The sequence below is a fragment of the Prionailurus viverrinus genome, chromosome F2 (assembly GCF_022837055.1).
Source record: "Prionailurus viverrinus isolate Anna chromosome F2, UM_Priviv_1.0, whole genome shotgun sequence".
NCBI classification, from domain to species: domain Eukaryota; kingdom Metazoa; phylum Chordata; class Mammalia; order Carnivora; family Felidae; genus Prionailurus; species Prionailurus viverrinus.
Genome location: NC_062578.1, coordinates 10,289,048 through 10,304,952, shown reverse-complemented (window position 1 = coordinate 10,304,952; position 15,905 = coordinate 10,289,048). Strand labels below are relative to the sequence as shown.

The window sequence follows — 15,905 nt, the reverse complement described above, 5'->3', positions numbered from 1 at the left end:
CTCCTCTTTCACAATGGCTTTAGGCTTACTGGGCCAGAAAGTGAACTTGAACTCAGATTTTCACACTAAAAGTTTGTAAAGATTTATAGCTTTCTCTGGATCTCACCCCTTTTTGGCCTGGTTCATTAGAAGAACAGAAATCCTAATACACCATGATAAGGCAGTCGGACCATTTGGTGCGACTTTCAGCTTAAAGAACGTGTTTTCTGTCGTAGGATGCTGCATCCTGGCTGGTCACTCGGTCACTATGTCACTAAAACATCTAATACTTTTGTGTGAAAAGTGGTGCTATGACAATTTTGTCCACCAGGTGGCGGGGCACCCTCACCGAGCCCTGCAGTAGACCCTACGCATTGCTGATGGGCCTTCTCTCCTGGTGTAATACTTGGCTTGGCCGCTACTGTTACTGTGGCTTGGGTCCAAAACTTGTAGGAAAATACCTGAGTATGTGCCATAGCTTGAGAATCCACAGTATGAGCATACATCCCCTCCCAAATCTCTGGGCTAGGATCCTTGACCAGTCTTCAGGCAGTTTCCACAGTTGCGCATCCTGGCCTCTGCGGGCTCCTCTTCCCTCTCATTTGGGAAAAGCACGGATGTGTCACCTTTTAGCCAATCTCCGTGGCTTTTTTTTTTTTTTTTAAGTTTATTGATTTTAAGAGGGAGGGGGAGGGAGAGGGAGAGAGAGTGGGGGAGGGGCACAGAGACAAGGAGAGAGAGAATCCCAAGCAGGCTCTGCCCTGTCAGCATGGAGCCGGATGTGGGGCTCAGTCCCATGACCTGTGAGACCATGACCTGAGCTGAAACCCAGAACGGAACCCAGGGTTGGAGGCTTAACTGACTGAGCCACCCAGGGACCCCCTCAGTGGCTTTTCTAACCTTGCTCTCCCCTTACTAGTGTTTTAAGCCTTTAGAGAAGCAAGAAAATATTCTTCCTCATAAAGAACAAAACTTTTAGAGGACCTGCTTAATAGTGTAGTTGTTTATGAGCCTTAACACAGTGTAGTTTTTACAGAAATAAAGATGATTACAGAAATAAAAAAAGATGTACTGTGTCAGTTGTAAGCAAACCATTGATCTATAAAAAGCAAAATTCCTGAGAAGTTACCTGTACCAGCATGTTAATATTCCTTGTCACTCAGCAGCAGCCTGGCAGTATCCTGATCGATAGATTGATTAGCACATTTATCATATTTTGGGTACTGAGTGAAGGTAACAGAACTTGTCCAAGGTCACAAAGTTCGTGAAAAAGGGCAGACCAGGGGCACCTGGGTGGCTCAGTTGGTTGGACATCCGACTTCGGCTCAGGTCACAATCTCACAGCTCATGAGTTCGAGCCCCACATCCAGCTCTGTGCTGACAGCTCGGAGCCTGGAGCCTGCTTCGGATTCTGTGCCTCCCACTCTCTCTGTCTCTGCCCTGCTTGTGCTCTGTCTCTCCTTCAAAGTTAAATCAACATTTTAAAAACAAATAAAAACAAAAAAAAAAGGAAAAGAAAAAGGGCAGAGCAGCATGTAAAACCAGAAGTGGAGAGAGTGCGTCTGTGTGCCTGTGTGGGAGATGGGCAGAAAGAGAAGGTGAGAGAGAACCCCAAGCCGGCTCCACACTGTCAGCAATAGAGCCCGAAGTAGGGCTCGATCCCACGAACTGTGAGACAGTGACCTGAGCTGAAACCAAGATGCTCAACTGACTGAGCCCCCCAGGCGCCCCATGAAATCTCCCTTTCCAGTTGTTCACATGTAACGCTTTGGAAAAGCAAGATTTGGCCCTTTTTTTCACCTTTCTGATACTAAAGGACAGCTTCTAATTGTGCCAGAGTGTTGATGTCTGAAGCTGCCTTTCTACTTTTAAAGAAACCCGTGGTGCAGATAACACTCCAGGATGTCCGCCGCATTTACAAGAGGAGACATGGCCTCATGCCTTTGGTGAGTTCGTGTGGAGTGTCCCTTCTGGGTGGAGGACTGTCATGTCTTCAGTTTAGCCAGTGGTTTCTCCACTTGTACACACGCAGGGCATGATTGAAAAGTGCAGGTATGTTGTCATAAGCACATTGACTCTGAGTCTTTCTTTCAGATGAGCTGTGTGCGTGCACACACACACACACACACACACACACACACACATCACTAAATCAAATTTATATGTGGAGATTATAAATAAATAAGACCTACAGATAAAAAATAGAAATGTTTAATTGAAAGGCTTTTGTACTTACATAGCTTGTTTTGAGATTTCAGGATAAATACAACGCTATTTACTTTACTGTTTTCTTTCTGAATTTATAGGGCTTGGAAGTGTTTTGCACCGAGGATGACCTCTGTTCTGACATCTACCTGAAGTTCTATGAACCTCAAGACAGAGATGACCTCTATTTTTATATTGCCACGTATCTAGGTTTGGTGCTCACCCTTCATTGTATCTATTCCTTCTATTCTGTTCATCTTCTAGTTGAACTCCGAAGTGCCTGGGGTAGGAAGTAAGAAGCTTGCTATATGTAGAATCCCCTTTCCGGGTCTACTTGGTTCTCCTCATCAGGGACTGTGGCTGGCAAAATGGCCCTCTGAAAACCAAGTGAAACTTGGTAATAGCTCATGCCAATTGCGTATTTTAAAAACTCTTGATAAATACACTTAAATGTTTTTTACATTTTAACAACTCCCACGTTGAATGAATTATAAAGAATCCATCTAATTGTTTCTATGTTCATTCATGTCTTATATTCGTTTATGAAAACCAAGACTCGGTTTCTTAATATGAGGCCGTGAGTTACCCAGTCATGTGTCTGTGAGCATTAGCTGTGGTCTTAATCGCAGAGCTGAAGAACAGCACCAAAGGTGCACATGAGCCTTTTGTACTCAGTACAGTACTATGGGACTTGATTTGCTTTTTTAATTTTATTTAAAAAAAAAATTTTTTTTAACGTTTATTTATTATTGAGAGACAGACACAGAGCGTGAGCGGGAAGGGGTAGAGAGAGAAGGAGACACACAATCTGAAGCAGGCTCCAGGCTCCGAGCTGTCCCCACAGAGCCTGATGTAGGACTCAAACCCACAAACCATGAAATCATGACCTGAGCCGAAGTCAGATGCTTAGCCAACTTGATTTGCTTTTAATTAATATTTCCTCAGTCTTCCATAAAAATGTGAATTTTCCCACCTTTGTTAGAAAGAACACCTATATTTTTCTTTTTAGGCATAAACGATATGAAGTTGTATATGGTTCAATTGAGTTATTCTTGTTTACAGAGTTGTCTGTAAACCGTAAAAACTACAATGGGTTGATTTTCAAAAATAGATGTTGGGCTTTTATGAATGCCATCTTCATTTTGTGTGCTGCTTTTACTCCCTTGGAAATGGAATTTTCCCTCAAAGAAGAATCATTTATTTTCTTTTTTTTTTTTTTTTTTTAATTTTTTTTCAACATTTTTTATTTATTTTTGGGACAGAGAGACAGAGTATGAACGGGGGAGGGGCAGAGAGAGAGGGAGACACAGAATCGGAAACAGGCTCCAGGCTCCGAGCCATCAACCCAGAGCCTGACGCGGGGCTCGAACTCACGGACCGCAAGATCGTGACCTGGCTGAAGTCGGACGCTCAACCGACTATGCCACCCAGGCGCCCCAGAATCGTTTATTTTCAATAAGAAATATATTTTATTTTCTAGTAGGTTTAGAGTTCATTTTTTTCTTCTCACATTAAGCTCTTAACGTTTAATTGAATGCCTAAGTATAGCTCTGATGTGAGTTGACTGTTATTTCTTGCCTCCTGATTAATTTTTTTTTTTTCATTTTATTTCTCTAACCATATAACAAGATTACAACAAAAAACTCAACTTTCATGCTGAGTCCTCAAATCTCAAGTCAAGGAACTTGCCATGACCTAAAAACCTGTCTTCTGCAAATCTTCCTTATTCTCTCTGGTATTATTCCTCAGGTTGGTCAGACTTTCCCTGAGGTGTTCTGAGTGTGGGAAATGAGAAGAAGAAGCATTTTGATTTTTTTAACCCCTTTCCTCGTAGCTGGTCGGAGAAGCAACGTGGTAAAAGTAAATCATAAATATTGAACCAGCAGATGAGTTAGATAAGTGGCTTGGTGCGGCCAGCAACAGGTCAACGGCAGAATTTTCTCAACAAAAGAGAGCAGTCAGTCACTTTATGCTCTCTGAGAGGAAAGCTATCCTTGGTGCCACATAGTGATTCCACGTTTCCTGAGGTGTTCTGGGCGGCAGAGGGGGTGGCCCTTCTGGCTCTTGTCATTTGAGAAATTAGGTTTTCCTGCCAGAGACCTTTTTCTCCTTCAGCCTTGCTCCTCACCCGCATACATAATGCACAGGCATTAGCAAACCAGCTGCCGTACACCTCTTCCTAATCTAAAAGAAGACTGAAAGATTATTTTTGTTTTGATTGCATAAAAAAATGGAGGAAATAAGCTTTTACGAATGGCCATGGCTTCTTTAGGGCGTTAAAACTCAAGCACTTTGTATATGTGGCAGACTATGTATAATATAGTAAGTATTATGCATTACCATGTAATTTACATATTTGCTCCATACCTTCATATTTGTTTTCTTTCATATATCTAATACATAAGTATGTTTTATACCATATATGTGATAATATTCCCTCCTGGATCTTGGAGATAGTCACACAACACAACGGCTGTTTGGTGAAAACCAGCCATAGCCTCCTTTTCGTTTTCTTTCTTTTTTTTTAAATTTTTTTTTTAAATGTTCATTTATTTTTTTTTTATTTTTTTTTTTTTAACGTTTATTTATTTTTGAGACAGAGAGAGACAGAGCATGAACGGGGAGGGTCAGAGAGAGGGAGACACAGAATCCGAAACAGGCTCCAGGCTCTGAGCTGTCCGCACAGAGCCCGACGCGGGGCTGGAACTCACAGACTGCAAGATCATGACCTGAGCCGAAGTCGGCCGCTTAACCGACTGAGCCACCCAGGCGCCCCTATGTTCATTTATTTTTGAGAGACAGGGCGCGTGAGCGGGGGAGGGGCTTAGAGAGAGGGAGGCACAGAATCCGAAGCAGGCCCCAGGCTCCGAGCCGTCAGCACAGAGCCCGACGCGGGGCTCGAACCCGCAAACCGTGAGATCATGACCTGAGCCGAGGTCGGACGCCCAACCGACGGAGCCCCCCGGGCGCCCCTCGTTTTCTTAAAATGTGTTTTTCAAAAACGCGTTGAAGGGCCTCCGTTGAAAGCACCTGGCTTTTACGCGCCCAGTAGCACGTAGCCAGCGCTCGCCCAGCTCGGTGGTGACCGCGGGCCCCGTCCTCCTCAGAGCACCACGTCGCGGAGCGCACGGCCGAAAGCTACACCCTGCAGTGGCAGCGCGGGCACCTCTCCAACTACCAGTACCTCCTGCACCTCAACAACCTGGCCGACCGCAGCTGCAACGACCTCTCTCAGTACCCGGTGTTTCCGTGGATAATAAACGATTACTGCAGCGCAGAACTGGGTAATTGCCGCCGCGCCGAGTTTGTAGAGGGAAGAATGAATTCTCACTGAGAATCGTGTTGTGATATGTAAGCACGTTAGAACTCATCTTGATTTTTTGTTTTTTGTTTTTTGTTTTTTTTAGTGAAGGTTGCTAATGTCCATTCTGAGACACTGGATAAGTGTTCCATAAATTATATATGGGTTTCATAGGTGTTTTCTCCACTATCTCAATTTTTTTTAGTCCTCACAAAAGCCCCGCCCTCCCCCGCCATACTTCCGGGAAGACCTGCCCAGAAAGTAGGCGGACGATTTGAAGCCAGTTACCAGCATTACCTCTAATTACCACGTTAGAAATACTTACGTTTTTCACTTTGAAAGTTTGTTCCAGGTTGTCATAGACTTTTAAAATTCACGCTCAAAAATGAGATTGCCAAAAGTAATAATTATTCATTCCAGAACATGTAAAAAATACTGAGATATTTAAAGAAGGAAATAAAAACCATCGATAATTACATAAATGAGTGGCAACCATTTTAACTTTGTGTATTTATCTCTCAAATTACTTCTAACAAAAATGTGATTCTATTATAATTTTATTTTCTAGTATTTCTAAATAACGTACTGTGGGCAGTAAATTCTTTCTGACAGTTGACTGATTGAACCCTCACACTTGAAGGGAATAACAGATTTTCTAAGAATGAGAATTTATTTCTCTGCTAATATTCAGTCCCCAATTCTCAAATTGTGCTATAATAGAAAAATAAGAAAAATAAGGTTGACTATAATTCAAACTTAAACCATAAATCTTGTAGAATACTAGCTTTTAAAATGTGTTTATTTTTGTTGTTTTCCTTGGAATATAGGTTTTTGGGTTTTTTTTTGTTTGTAGTTCTTTTTTTTTAAAAAAATCAATATTCAGGGCATTTTCAATTAGAGATGCTACTTTTTTTTTTTTTAATGTTTATTGAGAAAGAGAGTCACATTCATTGGCGCACATGGGGGAGGGGGAGGGGGAGAGGCAGGGGAATCCTAAGCAGGCTCCAGGCTCCAGCTGTCAGCACAGAGTCCAATATGGGACTCAAACTCATGAACCGGGAGAGAATGACCTGAGCTGAAGTCGGACACTTAACCGACTGAGCCACCCAGGCGCCTCTAGAGATGCTACTCTTGAGTGACTGTTGCTAACTTAAAGCTCAGGCTGCAACCGTTACAGTTGCATAAGTAACTATCAGAAACACTAGAATTCTAATGGGTCTGTCTCAAGTTTTTCAAAAACTATTTGTGGAAATAAATGTGTGCATGTGTATCTGTTGTGTGGGAAGTGAGGTTCTTAAGTATAAGCTTGTTTGCTTTATTTTAAATAATTCATTTTTTTTAATTTTTTTAATATTTATTTATTTTTGAGACAGAGAGAGACAGAGCATGAATGGGGGAGGGTCACAGAGAGAGGGAGACACAGAAGCCGAAACACGCTCCAGGCTCTGAGCTGTCAGCACAGAGCTTGATGTGGGGCTCGAACTCACAGACTGTGAGATCATGACCTGAACCCAAGTCGGACGCTTAACCGACTGAGCCACCCAGGCGCCCCAAAATAATTCATTTTTAAAAATGTATTTATTTTTACAGATTTGTCCAATCCGGGAACGTTCCGGGATCTCAGCAGGCCAGTAGGGGCTCTAAACAAGGAACGGCTGGAAAGACTTCTGGTATGTGGGTTTGGGGATACCCGGCTTCTAAACAACTCCACGAGCCATGGCCTCTGTGTCTATAGTAACGGAAACTCATTTCTCCAAGACTTAGATGAGGACTCTGCCGAGTGACCAGAGGATCTACATCATATTTCTTCTTACTATCCTCTCTGCCCGCTGCCTTCCCCCATGGGTTTCGCTGCTCACCCGCCATTTGCATCTTTGGCCTACAATTCAGGAAGTAGGAGTTTACTGATCACTAGTTGACTGATTTATTTTCATGAAGGTGCTCTGGTAAATTGCTCAAGAGATGCATAAAATCCATTCTATTCAATCCAGCCCAGCATTGTTCCCACTGAGCCAAGAAAAGCAAAGTACTTATCACAGGAATACTGTGTGTGTGTGCAGTTTTATTTCCCATTCCTTTTTTTTTTCCTTCCTTCTATTCCTATTTAAGAGAGAAATTAGGGGATATAATGTATCCATGCCACGAGCTGAGGCTTTTACTACTTGGGTCAGTTGTTACTTTCATGGCCAGCACTTAGCAGGATCTTCTTCCGTGTGTTGTAGAGCCGCTACCAGGAAATGCCAGAGCCAAAGTTCATGTACGGCAGTCACTACTCTTCTCCGGGCTACGTGCTGTTTTACCTTGTTAGGATCGGTAAGGTTCTTTACCCTCGCTCCCAAATGCGGTGCTATTTCACGTGGCGTCTTCGGTGACTCGGTGGTCTCACTTTACTCTGATCTCCCCTCTAGCACCGGAGTACATGCTGTGCCTGCAGAACGGAAGGTTTGATAATGCAGACAGAATGTTCAACAGGTTTGGCCTAATGCTTCCCGTGTTTTAAACCCTCTAGTTACAAACATGCAATGTGTTTGCTTCCAAAAACTGGATACCAAAATGTCAAGAGATGTAAAGAATCACTGATTGGTATATCTTTTCCATTCAGGCTTTTTCTAGTCGTGGGTGGGTGTGTGTGTGTGTGTAACTGTAAGAACTTCTTTTATTTACTTATTTTTTTTTTAATTTTTTTTTTCAACGTTTATTTATTTTTGAGACAGAGAGCATGAATGGGGGAGGGTCAGAGAGAGGGAGACACAGAATCTGAGACAGTCTCCAGGCTCTGAGCTGTCAGCACTGAGCCCGACGCGGGGCTCGAACTCACGGACCGCGAGATCGTGACCTAAGCCGAAGTCGGCCGCTTAACCGACTGAGCCACCCAGGCGCCCCAAGAACTTCTTTTAAATACAGCTTTTGTCCTGCCTGTTGCAGCCTCGTATTAGATGTTGAAGTTTTCCATATTTCCATATTATTACATGTTCTTCAAAACAGTGATTTTTTAAAATTCCCATATCATATCCTGATGTGTGCCACAATTTAAGTATTTTAGCAGTTTTTCTATTGTTGGACATCTAGACAATTTCTGACATTTTGTTATTCTAAATAATACTATTGAATATAATTCCCTTTGAGCATTTAACTTTTTTATTGTAAAGGTAATATTTCCTTGCAAAAAAATCAGAAAATATGAAGAAGAAAATTAAGTTCACTTGGCCTCCCACCATGCTGAGATAATATTCATTGTTAATCTTTTCATCTGTGCCTCTCCGGTCATTTTTTAAACTGTACGCTTGTTTATTTATAATTCCTTTTTGAAACGAGCTGTTACAACGGCTGTGCTAGGTTTTCCGTGTCTAAGCACCGGCCGCTGTGTGGGCGGAGGCTCCCGGCAAGGACTTGGAGACACCCCGTCTGGGTCTGTGTCCTTCCCCCGTGTCCCTCTCTGCATGAGCTCAGGGAGGTGTCTCTTCTGTAAAAGGGGATCCTCATACAAATGTTGAGAATTGTGAGTTAGAGAAGTGAGTCCCTGCAGGTCAAGTGTAGACCAACACCTAGCTGCATAGACCCCGATGCGGTTGCTGTTTCACTCACCTGAGCGTTCAGATCAGTTGATTTCTTTTTTTTTTTTTTTTTTGTATTTAGTATTGCAGAAACTTGGAAAAACTGTTTGGATGGTGCCACAGACTTCAAAGAGGTAAGCGGTTATTGAAGCTAATGATTCACTGGGCTTGTGGTTTCCAACTGCTTGAAAAAATATTCGTTGCTCTTCCTTTCCTTTTTTTCTTTCTTTTTCTTCCCCTGACACTTTCAGTTGATTCCAGAATTCTATGGCGATGATGTCAGCTTTTTAGTTAATAGTCTGAAGTTGGATCTGGGCAAGAGACAAGGAGGGCAGATGGTGGATGACGTTGAACTTCCGCCCTGGGCACGGAGTGAGTACCGCCATGCAAGTACTGAATTACAACAGTTCCTCACCCGGCAGTGCCATTTTAGTATTATTATGTATAGTTGCCTGGGTGGTTTTAAATGACGGTGTAATTTTCTATGTAAATGAGGCAATAGCAGTCCTATTCCAAATCAGAAATGGTCTGTGAGTCTAAGATGCAAAAACATTGATATGTATTTGAAAGACCTAAATGTTGTGAAAGTGACTTTTGCCACCCCCCGCTTCCCACCAGAATTTATATTTTATGTGATGGGGGCGGGGGGGGGGGGGGAACCTCATTAAGAAATATGTACCTCTTGCCTCTCCTAGAAGCTTTATCTGCATACGGGCAGACAAGAAATGGGAGAAAACAAATGAAGACTGATGTTTTGATCAAGTCTAATCTAATAGGTCCCGAGGACTTTCTCCAGAAGAGCAAAGAGGCGTTGGAAAGCGGTTACGTGTCAGAACACCTTCATGAGTGGATCGATCTAATATTTGGCTACAAGCAAAAAGGCACCGATGCTGTCGGGGCCCATAATGGTACGTGATAGTCTCGGAAAGTTCCTATAGCCTTTGATAAAAGCGAAAGCAAACCCAAAATAAAAAATAAAATAAAAAAAGAAGAGGAAGAAAGAAAAACTGAGGCATTGATGCGGCAGAAGCATCTGACACCCGCCTCTGGGATCAGAGACTGAGCCACAGAGGGGGAAGGACTTTTGCCTTAAGAACATCAACTTTACCATGATCCCAAGAAGTGTTTTCTACAGCCTTCCAGTTTTAGCATGTACTCTCCATCCCACCCAATAATCTCAAGTAAAACTCAGTCAGGATAGACTAGGAGAGCACCCTCCGTTCCCATGAAGGGCCCCAGAGTGTCTTATTAATTGAGCAGAAAGACAGACGCGGGCAGAATTCCACCTCCTCCTCAGCCTGGTTCTTACCGCCTCCAGGTTTCCGGTGTCACTCATGAGGGTGGCTGAGCTGAAAGTTTGGGGCAGTGCGGGGTGATTTGTGCTGCCCGGGGCGGGCGGTGGGGGTGGGGGCCTGAAGTGCTGGTGGGGAAACACCCGGAGATAACAGACTGTCTGAGCTGCCGATGAGATTTCCGCTCTGTGAGAGATAATAGCCCAAGTTGATGTTTATTGCTGTTGGATATTATTAGTCATTTTTGCAAAGTGACCGTCAATTTCTTTGAATAAAAATTTAAAGCTGTTGAGTTTAAAAAAAAAAAAAAACAGAACTCTGTACAGCGTGTATATTATCTAAACAGGACCTCTTTCAATAGTGTTTTTCATCTCCTTTTTCAGTATTTCATCCGCTGACCTACGAAGGAGGTGTAGACTTGAACAGGTATTTGTATGTCTGTAAGGAGTTTCTACTTAAGTTACAAAATACCTCTTTATCGGGGCACCCGGGTGGCTCAGTCGATTGAGCGCCTGACTTGATTTCGGCTCAGGTCATGATCCCAGGATCGTGGAAGGAAGCCCCGTGTTGGGCTCTGTGCTCAGCATGGAGCCTGCTTAAGGTTCTCAATCTCTCTCTCTTTCTCTCTTACCCCCCCTTCCCCTTCTCCCCCACTTGCACTCTGTCTGTCTCTAAAATAAAAAAACAAGTACTTCTTTAAATGATGGCTGCAGCTCTGTGAATAATACTAAGGTACGGAAATTTCACAATGAATAGTATCTTGCATTCACCACTAGGTACATTCCGGAGCCTCAGAAAATGATCGAACAACCTGTAATGAGGCTTCAGCCGTCCCGGCACATAGCTGTTGCTCAACAGCAGCTATGTGAGGGTTAACCTCTCGCGTTGACCCGCATCTTTTGACGTTTGTGCTTTCAAGAAACTAACTGGAACCTCGAGGTTCACTGCGTTATTTGTGTTCTGTCCTAAAGCATCGAGGACCCTGATGAGAAAGTGGCCATGCTAACCCAAATCTTGGAATTTGGGCAGACGCCAAAACAGCTCTTTGTGACGCCCCATCCTCGACGGATCACCCCAAAGTGTAAAAGTTTCTCCCAGACCTGCGGTCATAATGCTCCCCTAGTGGATTCTCCAGGTACGTTTTGTAAAGGGAATAAACGTGAGCACCTTGTGTTGCTCTTTTCTGAAGAAGATGTTCCAGAAGATTCTGAAGCGTAGCTGAAGCGGGAGCCGTTGCGTTCCCTGGAGGTGGGTGTTTGGCCATCTTACTGCAGTTCAGCTGAGAAACGACTCCGACAAGCCTGGTTTTGTCGCTGTGTTGTGTTTGACTACTGACTTCAGAGAAAACCAGGTTACTTTTATTTTCTGGTAGTGTTACATCACATGAGACCTGGCAGTACTCTGTTAGCATTCTGCTTCTCTTTCTTCTCTGTGGTTTTCCACGCTGCCGTTCGGTCCTTAGCCGCTCCCACGTCCGCGTGGACGCGTCCTGGCCCTGCCGCTTCACCCGGCTCCTCCCGGCTCTGTCCCAGAAATGACTTCCTCCATCCCGAGTTCTCCTCCTCCTTCCCCACACACAGGTCTTGAGTTCCAGGTGCTTTATTTTCTTTACTGAATTCTTTTTCCTTATTCAGTCATTTGACAGACATTTCCGGAGTCTCTCTTGTGTGCCAGGCATGTGCTACGTGCTCAAACTGAACTCGACCCTGCCTGTTCTCACATCTAGTGTTTGGAAAAGGAGGAAAGAATACTCCCCTTTATCCCGTTATCCATGTTGTACATGGCACATAGGACAGCCTCAAACCCACCGGCTCCCAGAAGGAGTCTGACAGGACGTGGAACATGGGGAGCACAGTCACATGATTTCTCCTCCTCTGCGCTTGTGCGTCTGTTCCGGGCACACACACAGCTTCGGGCTTGTGCACACACAGCTGAGTGCTCCCTCCGGCGTGGAGGCGTGGCTCACAGGGGCCCTTGAGCCAGGGCTGGCTGGGAGTTCTCTGAGAGGTCACGTCCCACGGGGTTAAGTCATAGAGACCATAGGACTGTCTTGTGATGCCTCTTAAACCTGTGCCCTGTTTAGTCAGCAGGCTCATACCACTGTCTTGTGATGATTTGAAAGGGTAATTGTGCCAGCCGCTCATAAAACAGGAGGGATGGCCTCGCTGGTCCCGTCCGGGGGCACTTGTAGCTCTGATCGTATCACTGCTCTTTCTCCCCCTCAAAACCAAAAGGACACCGCAGCATTTTTCGGAAACTGGTTTTTGCAAGATTACTGACAAGGAAGTAGTTACTCAGTCTGTATTTCCTGAGGTTCCTAAGCTAGGGGCGAGTGAAAACTTTGCAGACGCTGATAAGAGTCTAAAATGACTTCAGTTACCACATAGGTACTTTTTAGTCTTTCCCCACAGGATTTTTATCTTACTTAGATTATACATTTTATCATTTTCCCTTGACCAACATGGAGCTGCCTAGCAGGTACATTTCAAAGCAGTTCTATTTCAGTGGGGCATTTTGTTTCCTTGGTCGTTTGATTTTAATAGAAAATATGGTGATTCTGGTATTTGTTGCCTGGGTTGCACGTTAGTAATTGAGTTGACTCACTTAGCAACAATTCAATGTAGTCTCTCCAGGTGAAGAGTCTTTTGAGGACCTGACCGAAGAAAGCAAAACACTGGCCTGGAATAACATCACCAAACTGCAGTTACACGAGCGATATAAAATCCACAAAGAGTAAGAGTGTCTCTGTGCCATCATGGCAGAGGTCGGGGTCTTGGCTTGGGGCCCCAGGTTTTACGTGGAGTCAAGGGGGTGGAAATTCTCTTTCAGTGCTGTCTTGATCGGTTTTTATCCCCCGAAATGTCTGTAGTGATCAGCCATCTGAGGTCAGTGTGGTAAGGGAAACAGAGTTTGGCACAAAATGAATTTATGTCAGCATCCCATGCTGTCCTTTCTACCCCTGGTCTTTCTAGAGCACAGGATGGGGTCTGCAGTCAGCAGGTAGATTTGTGCCTCGCACGCTGGGGCGCACGGCCCACTCGGCTTTGATGGTGCGGAGCCATGGCAGAAGCACAGTGTATCCTCCCCAGGTGTTGAATTTTACTGATATCGTAGGGGAGAATGTGTCTTTGTAAAAAAATTACAACAAATGTGTGTATTGAGAGAGAGAAAGAGATTAAAGGGCTAAGTTCGACAGGAGTTTTCAAAATAACACCTATCCTTTCAAAAAATATGGGCCTGCTGTCAGACCCAGAGGGGTTTCGGGCGTTCAGACTTCTGCCGTCAGGTCATTCACGCACTGTGCTGGAAAGGCTTCAGAAGCACTGACGTCCCCTCAACCATCCTGTCACAGATAAGAAAACGCCAGCTCGGGGGTGAGGCCCGTTGTCCTGTCCCATGGACACAGACGTCCCCTCCCACGTGCTGATGCCACATACACCACTGGTCATGGGTGGAACTGAATGTGCCACCTACTTGAGACCAGTGGCTTCCTATCAGAGCACAGCCTCCTGAAAAGAAAGCGTCCTGCCTTCCTCATTACAACAGAGGCTTTCCCTTGTCTCAACTTCTCCACGTGATGCACAGAAAGGGGCCTTATCATCCAAGGCAGTGAATACGCAAAGGGTCCTTTAGGAGGAAATGGCAGAACCAGACAAGGGTGTCATCGGTGAACAGATGCTAGGTAAATTCGACTCCGCCATGAAGCGAGCGAGCGAGCGTGAAGAAGACAGGGGTTCGGTAATGTTGGGAGATGGTCCAGGAGAGTGGAACGGAAGGAGAAGCATCCCACTTTTCCAGCTGTCAGGACGGTGTGTGACTTGGAATGTGGCAGCCAGGGAAGCCGGGAGTGGGGATGATTTCTAGCCACGGGCATCGCCCAGAGGAAATGAGAGGCTCCCGGGCAATGATCTGGCTGTGGCGGGTGTCAAGGGTGGGACGGATCCAGCAGACAGATGTGATGAGGGGAATCCCAGGAGCTTGGCGAGATGAAATCGGAGACTCGGAAGAGACTCGCGTCTGGCACACGGTCGATGGTGATTTATCAAAGTCTGTTTTTACACAGGGCGGTTACTGGAATCGCAGTGTCTGGCAACGGCTCGTCCGTCTTCACCACGTCGCAAGGTAGGTCTCCTGCCCGAAAGGTGGTTCGCCCGGAAGCACGAAACGTCCAAGCTGCGAAGTCTGTTAACTCTCGGTCAGGGGCTTGTACTTGAGTGTGCTGCCTCCCCAAAACGTGAATTTTGAGCAGCTGTGGCGTTTAGCACGCAGCTTCCTCGTAGTTTGCCAGAAACAATCACGCAAGTGCCTTTGTGTTGCTGACAAGGTTTCCCGAAACTTAAGGGACAGAAAGCGTTAGTTTCCCATCTGCTTGCTCGGTGGGGCCCTTTCTGCCTCGGGGGTGGCTGAGGTCCTGAGCCCGGGGGCTGGATGGGGTGCCGCAGTGTCCAGCAGAGGGCGTCCCAGGGCGCGGAGCGTGAAGGGGCGCATTTGCCGCTAAGGTTTTCGTCCTTGTCCCCTGGTATATATTTCAGGGTGTTTGATGTCGATTTCAGCTGGAAACCCAGTTCATACACTGTTAATATTCTTATGCGTTATCAAATTATGTCTTCACTGTCCTGCTTGTGTTTTACAAATTGCTCTGGCAGAGTTAGTAGCTGGCTGTTTTTTGAGGGTACTTCTTCTTTAGCGTTTTTCAGAGGAAATCCTATTTTTTGTCGCTGGAGGTCAGCAATGGTGCTAACCAGACACCTTCAGATAAACGAGAGTTGCTACGCTCTGGTTCTGCAGTTGTGGTTTACTGTCTGTAGCACGTCGTTCCTTTCCCTTCCCAGTACAGCCTCAGGTTTCATGAAACAATTTTCCACAAAGTATAGAAAACGATTCTACTGTAGGGGCGCCCGGGTGGCCCAGTCGATTGAGTGTCCGCCTCTTGATTTTGGCTCAGGTCATGACCCCGGGGTCGTGGGCTGGAGCCCCAAGTTGGCCTCCACACTGAGCATGGAGCCTACTTAATAGTCTCTCTCTCTCTCTCTCTCTCTCTCTCTCTCTCTCTCTCTCTCTCTCTCCCCCTCTGTCCCTCTCCCCCACTCACACGCTCACTCTAAAATAGAATAAAAATAAATTTAAAAACATAAAGTGATCGTACTGTAGACCAAAGGGAGTGAACATGCAGGACACGCACCCAGGCCCTGTTGGGGTCACGGAGGTGTTGCTCCGGTAGAAGGAAGCCATCCGTGTTTTGCCAGGATCCTGCCCGCTGAATGTGCCAGCATTATAACACAAGACAAAATGCTTCAATCAGAGCCTGTGTTCTTAGCTGGATTTGCCTGACATGGTTTGTTAAATCCTTTAGTCCATTGTACTTGTATGACCTTGTAAAACCCTGAGTCTTAGGAGTGTCAAGGCTTTGCCACTCTGAGGCTTTTATTAAGCATTGTGTCGCTTCTTTGCGAATTTGACAAATAAAGGAGAAAGAGGTTTAAGTCAGAAGCATTGGTTTTTTTCTGGTTTCTTCTGTTGATAAAACTTGTATTACTGATTTATACATATCGAGATCACCACCCCAAAGTGACC

At 45.1% G+C, this 15,905-nt stretch overlaps 1 protein-coding gene across 1 annotated transcript in view; it reads left to right on the top strand.

The window, feature by feature from the left end:
- Window positions 1-15,905, top strand: part of NSMAF (neutral sphingomyelinase activation associated factor) — a 62,092-nt gene that overhangs the window by 38,292 nt on the left and 7,895 nt on the right. Inside the window, exons 11-23 of the mRNA XM_047841707.1 lie at window positions 1,854-1,925; window positions 2,286-2,394; window positions 5,292-5,468; window positions 7,076-7,155; window positions 7,708-7,798; window positions 7,894-7,957; window positions 9,122-9,173; window positions 9,291-9,411; window positions 9,816-9,947; window positions 10,715-10,757; window positions 11,303-11,466; window positions 12,956-13,064; window positions 14,395-14,453. Of these exons, the coding sequence (XP_047697663.1) occupies window positions 1,854-1,925; window positions 2,286-2,394; window positions 5,292-5,468; window positions 7,076-7,155; window positions 7,708-7,798; window positions 7,894-7,957; window positions 9,122-9,173; window positions 9,291-9,411; window positions 9,816-9,947; window positions 10,715-10,757; window positions 11,303-11,466; window positions 12,956-13,064; window positions 14,395-14,453 (1,273 nt within the window). The remainder of the gene's footprint in view (window positions 1-1,853; window positions 1,926-2,285; window positions 2,395-5,291; window positions 5,469-7,075; window positions 7,156-7,707; window positions 7,799-7,893; window positions 7,958-9,121; window positions 9,174-9,290; window positions 9,412-9,815; window positions 9,948-10,714; window positions 10,758-11,302; window positions 11,467-12,955; window positions 13,065-14,394; window positions 14,454-15,905) is intronic.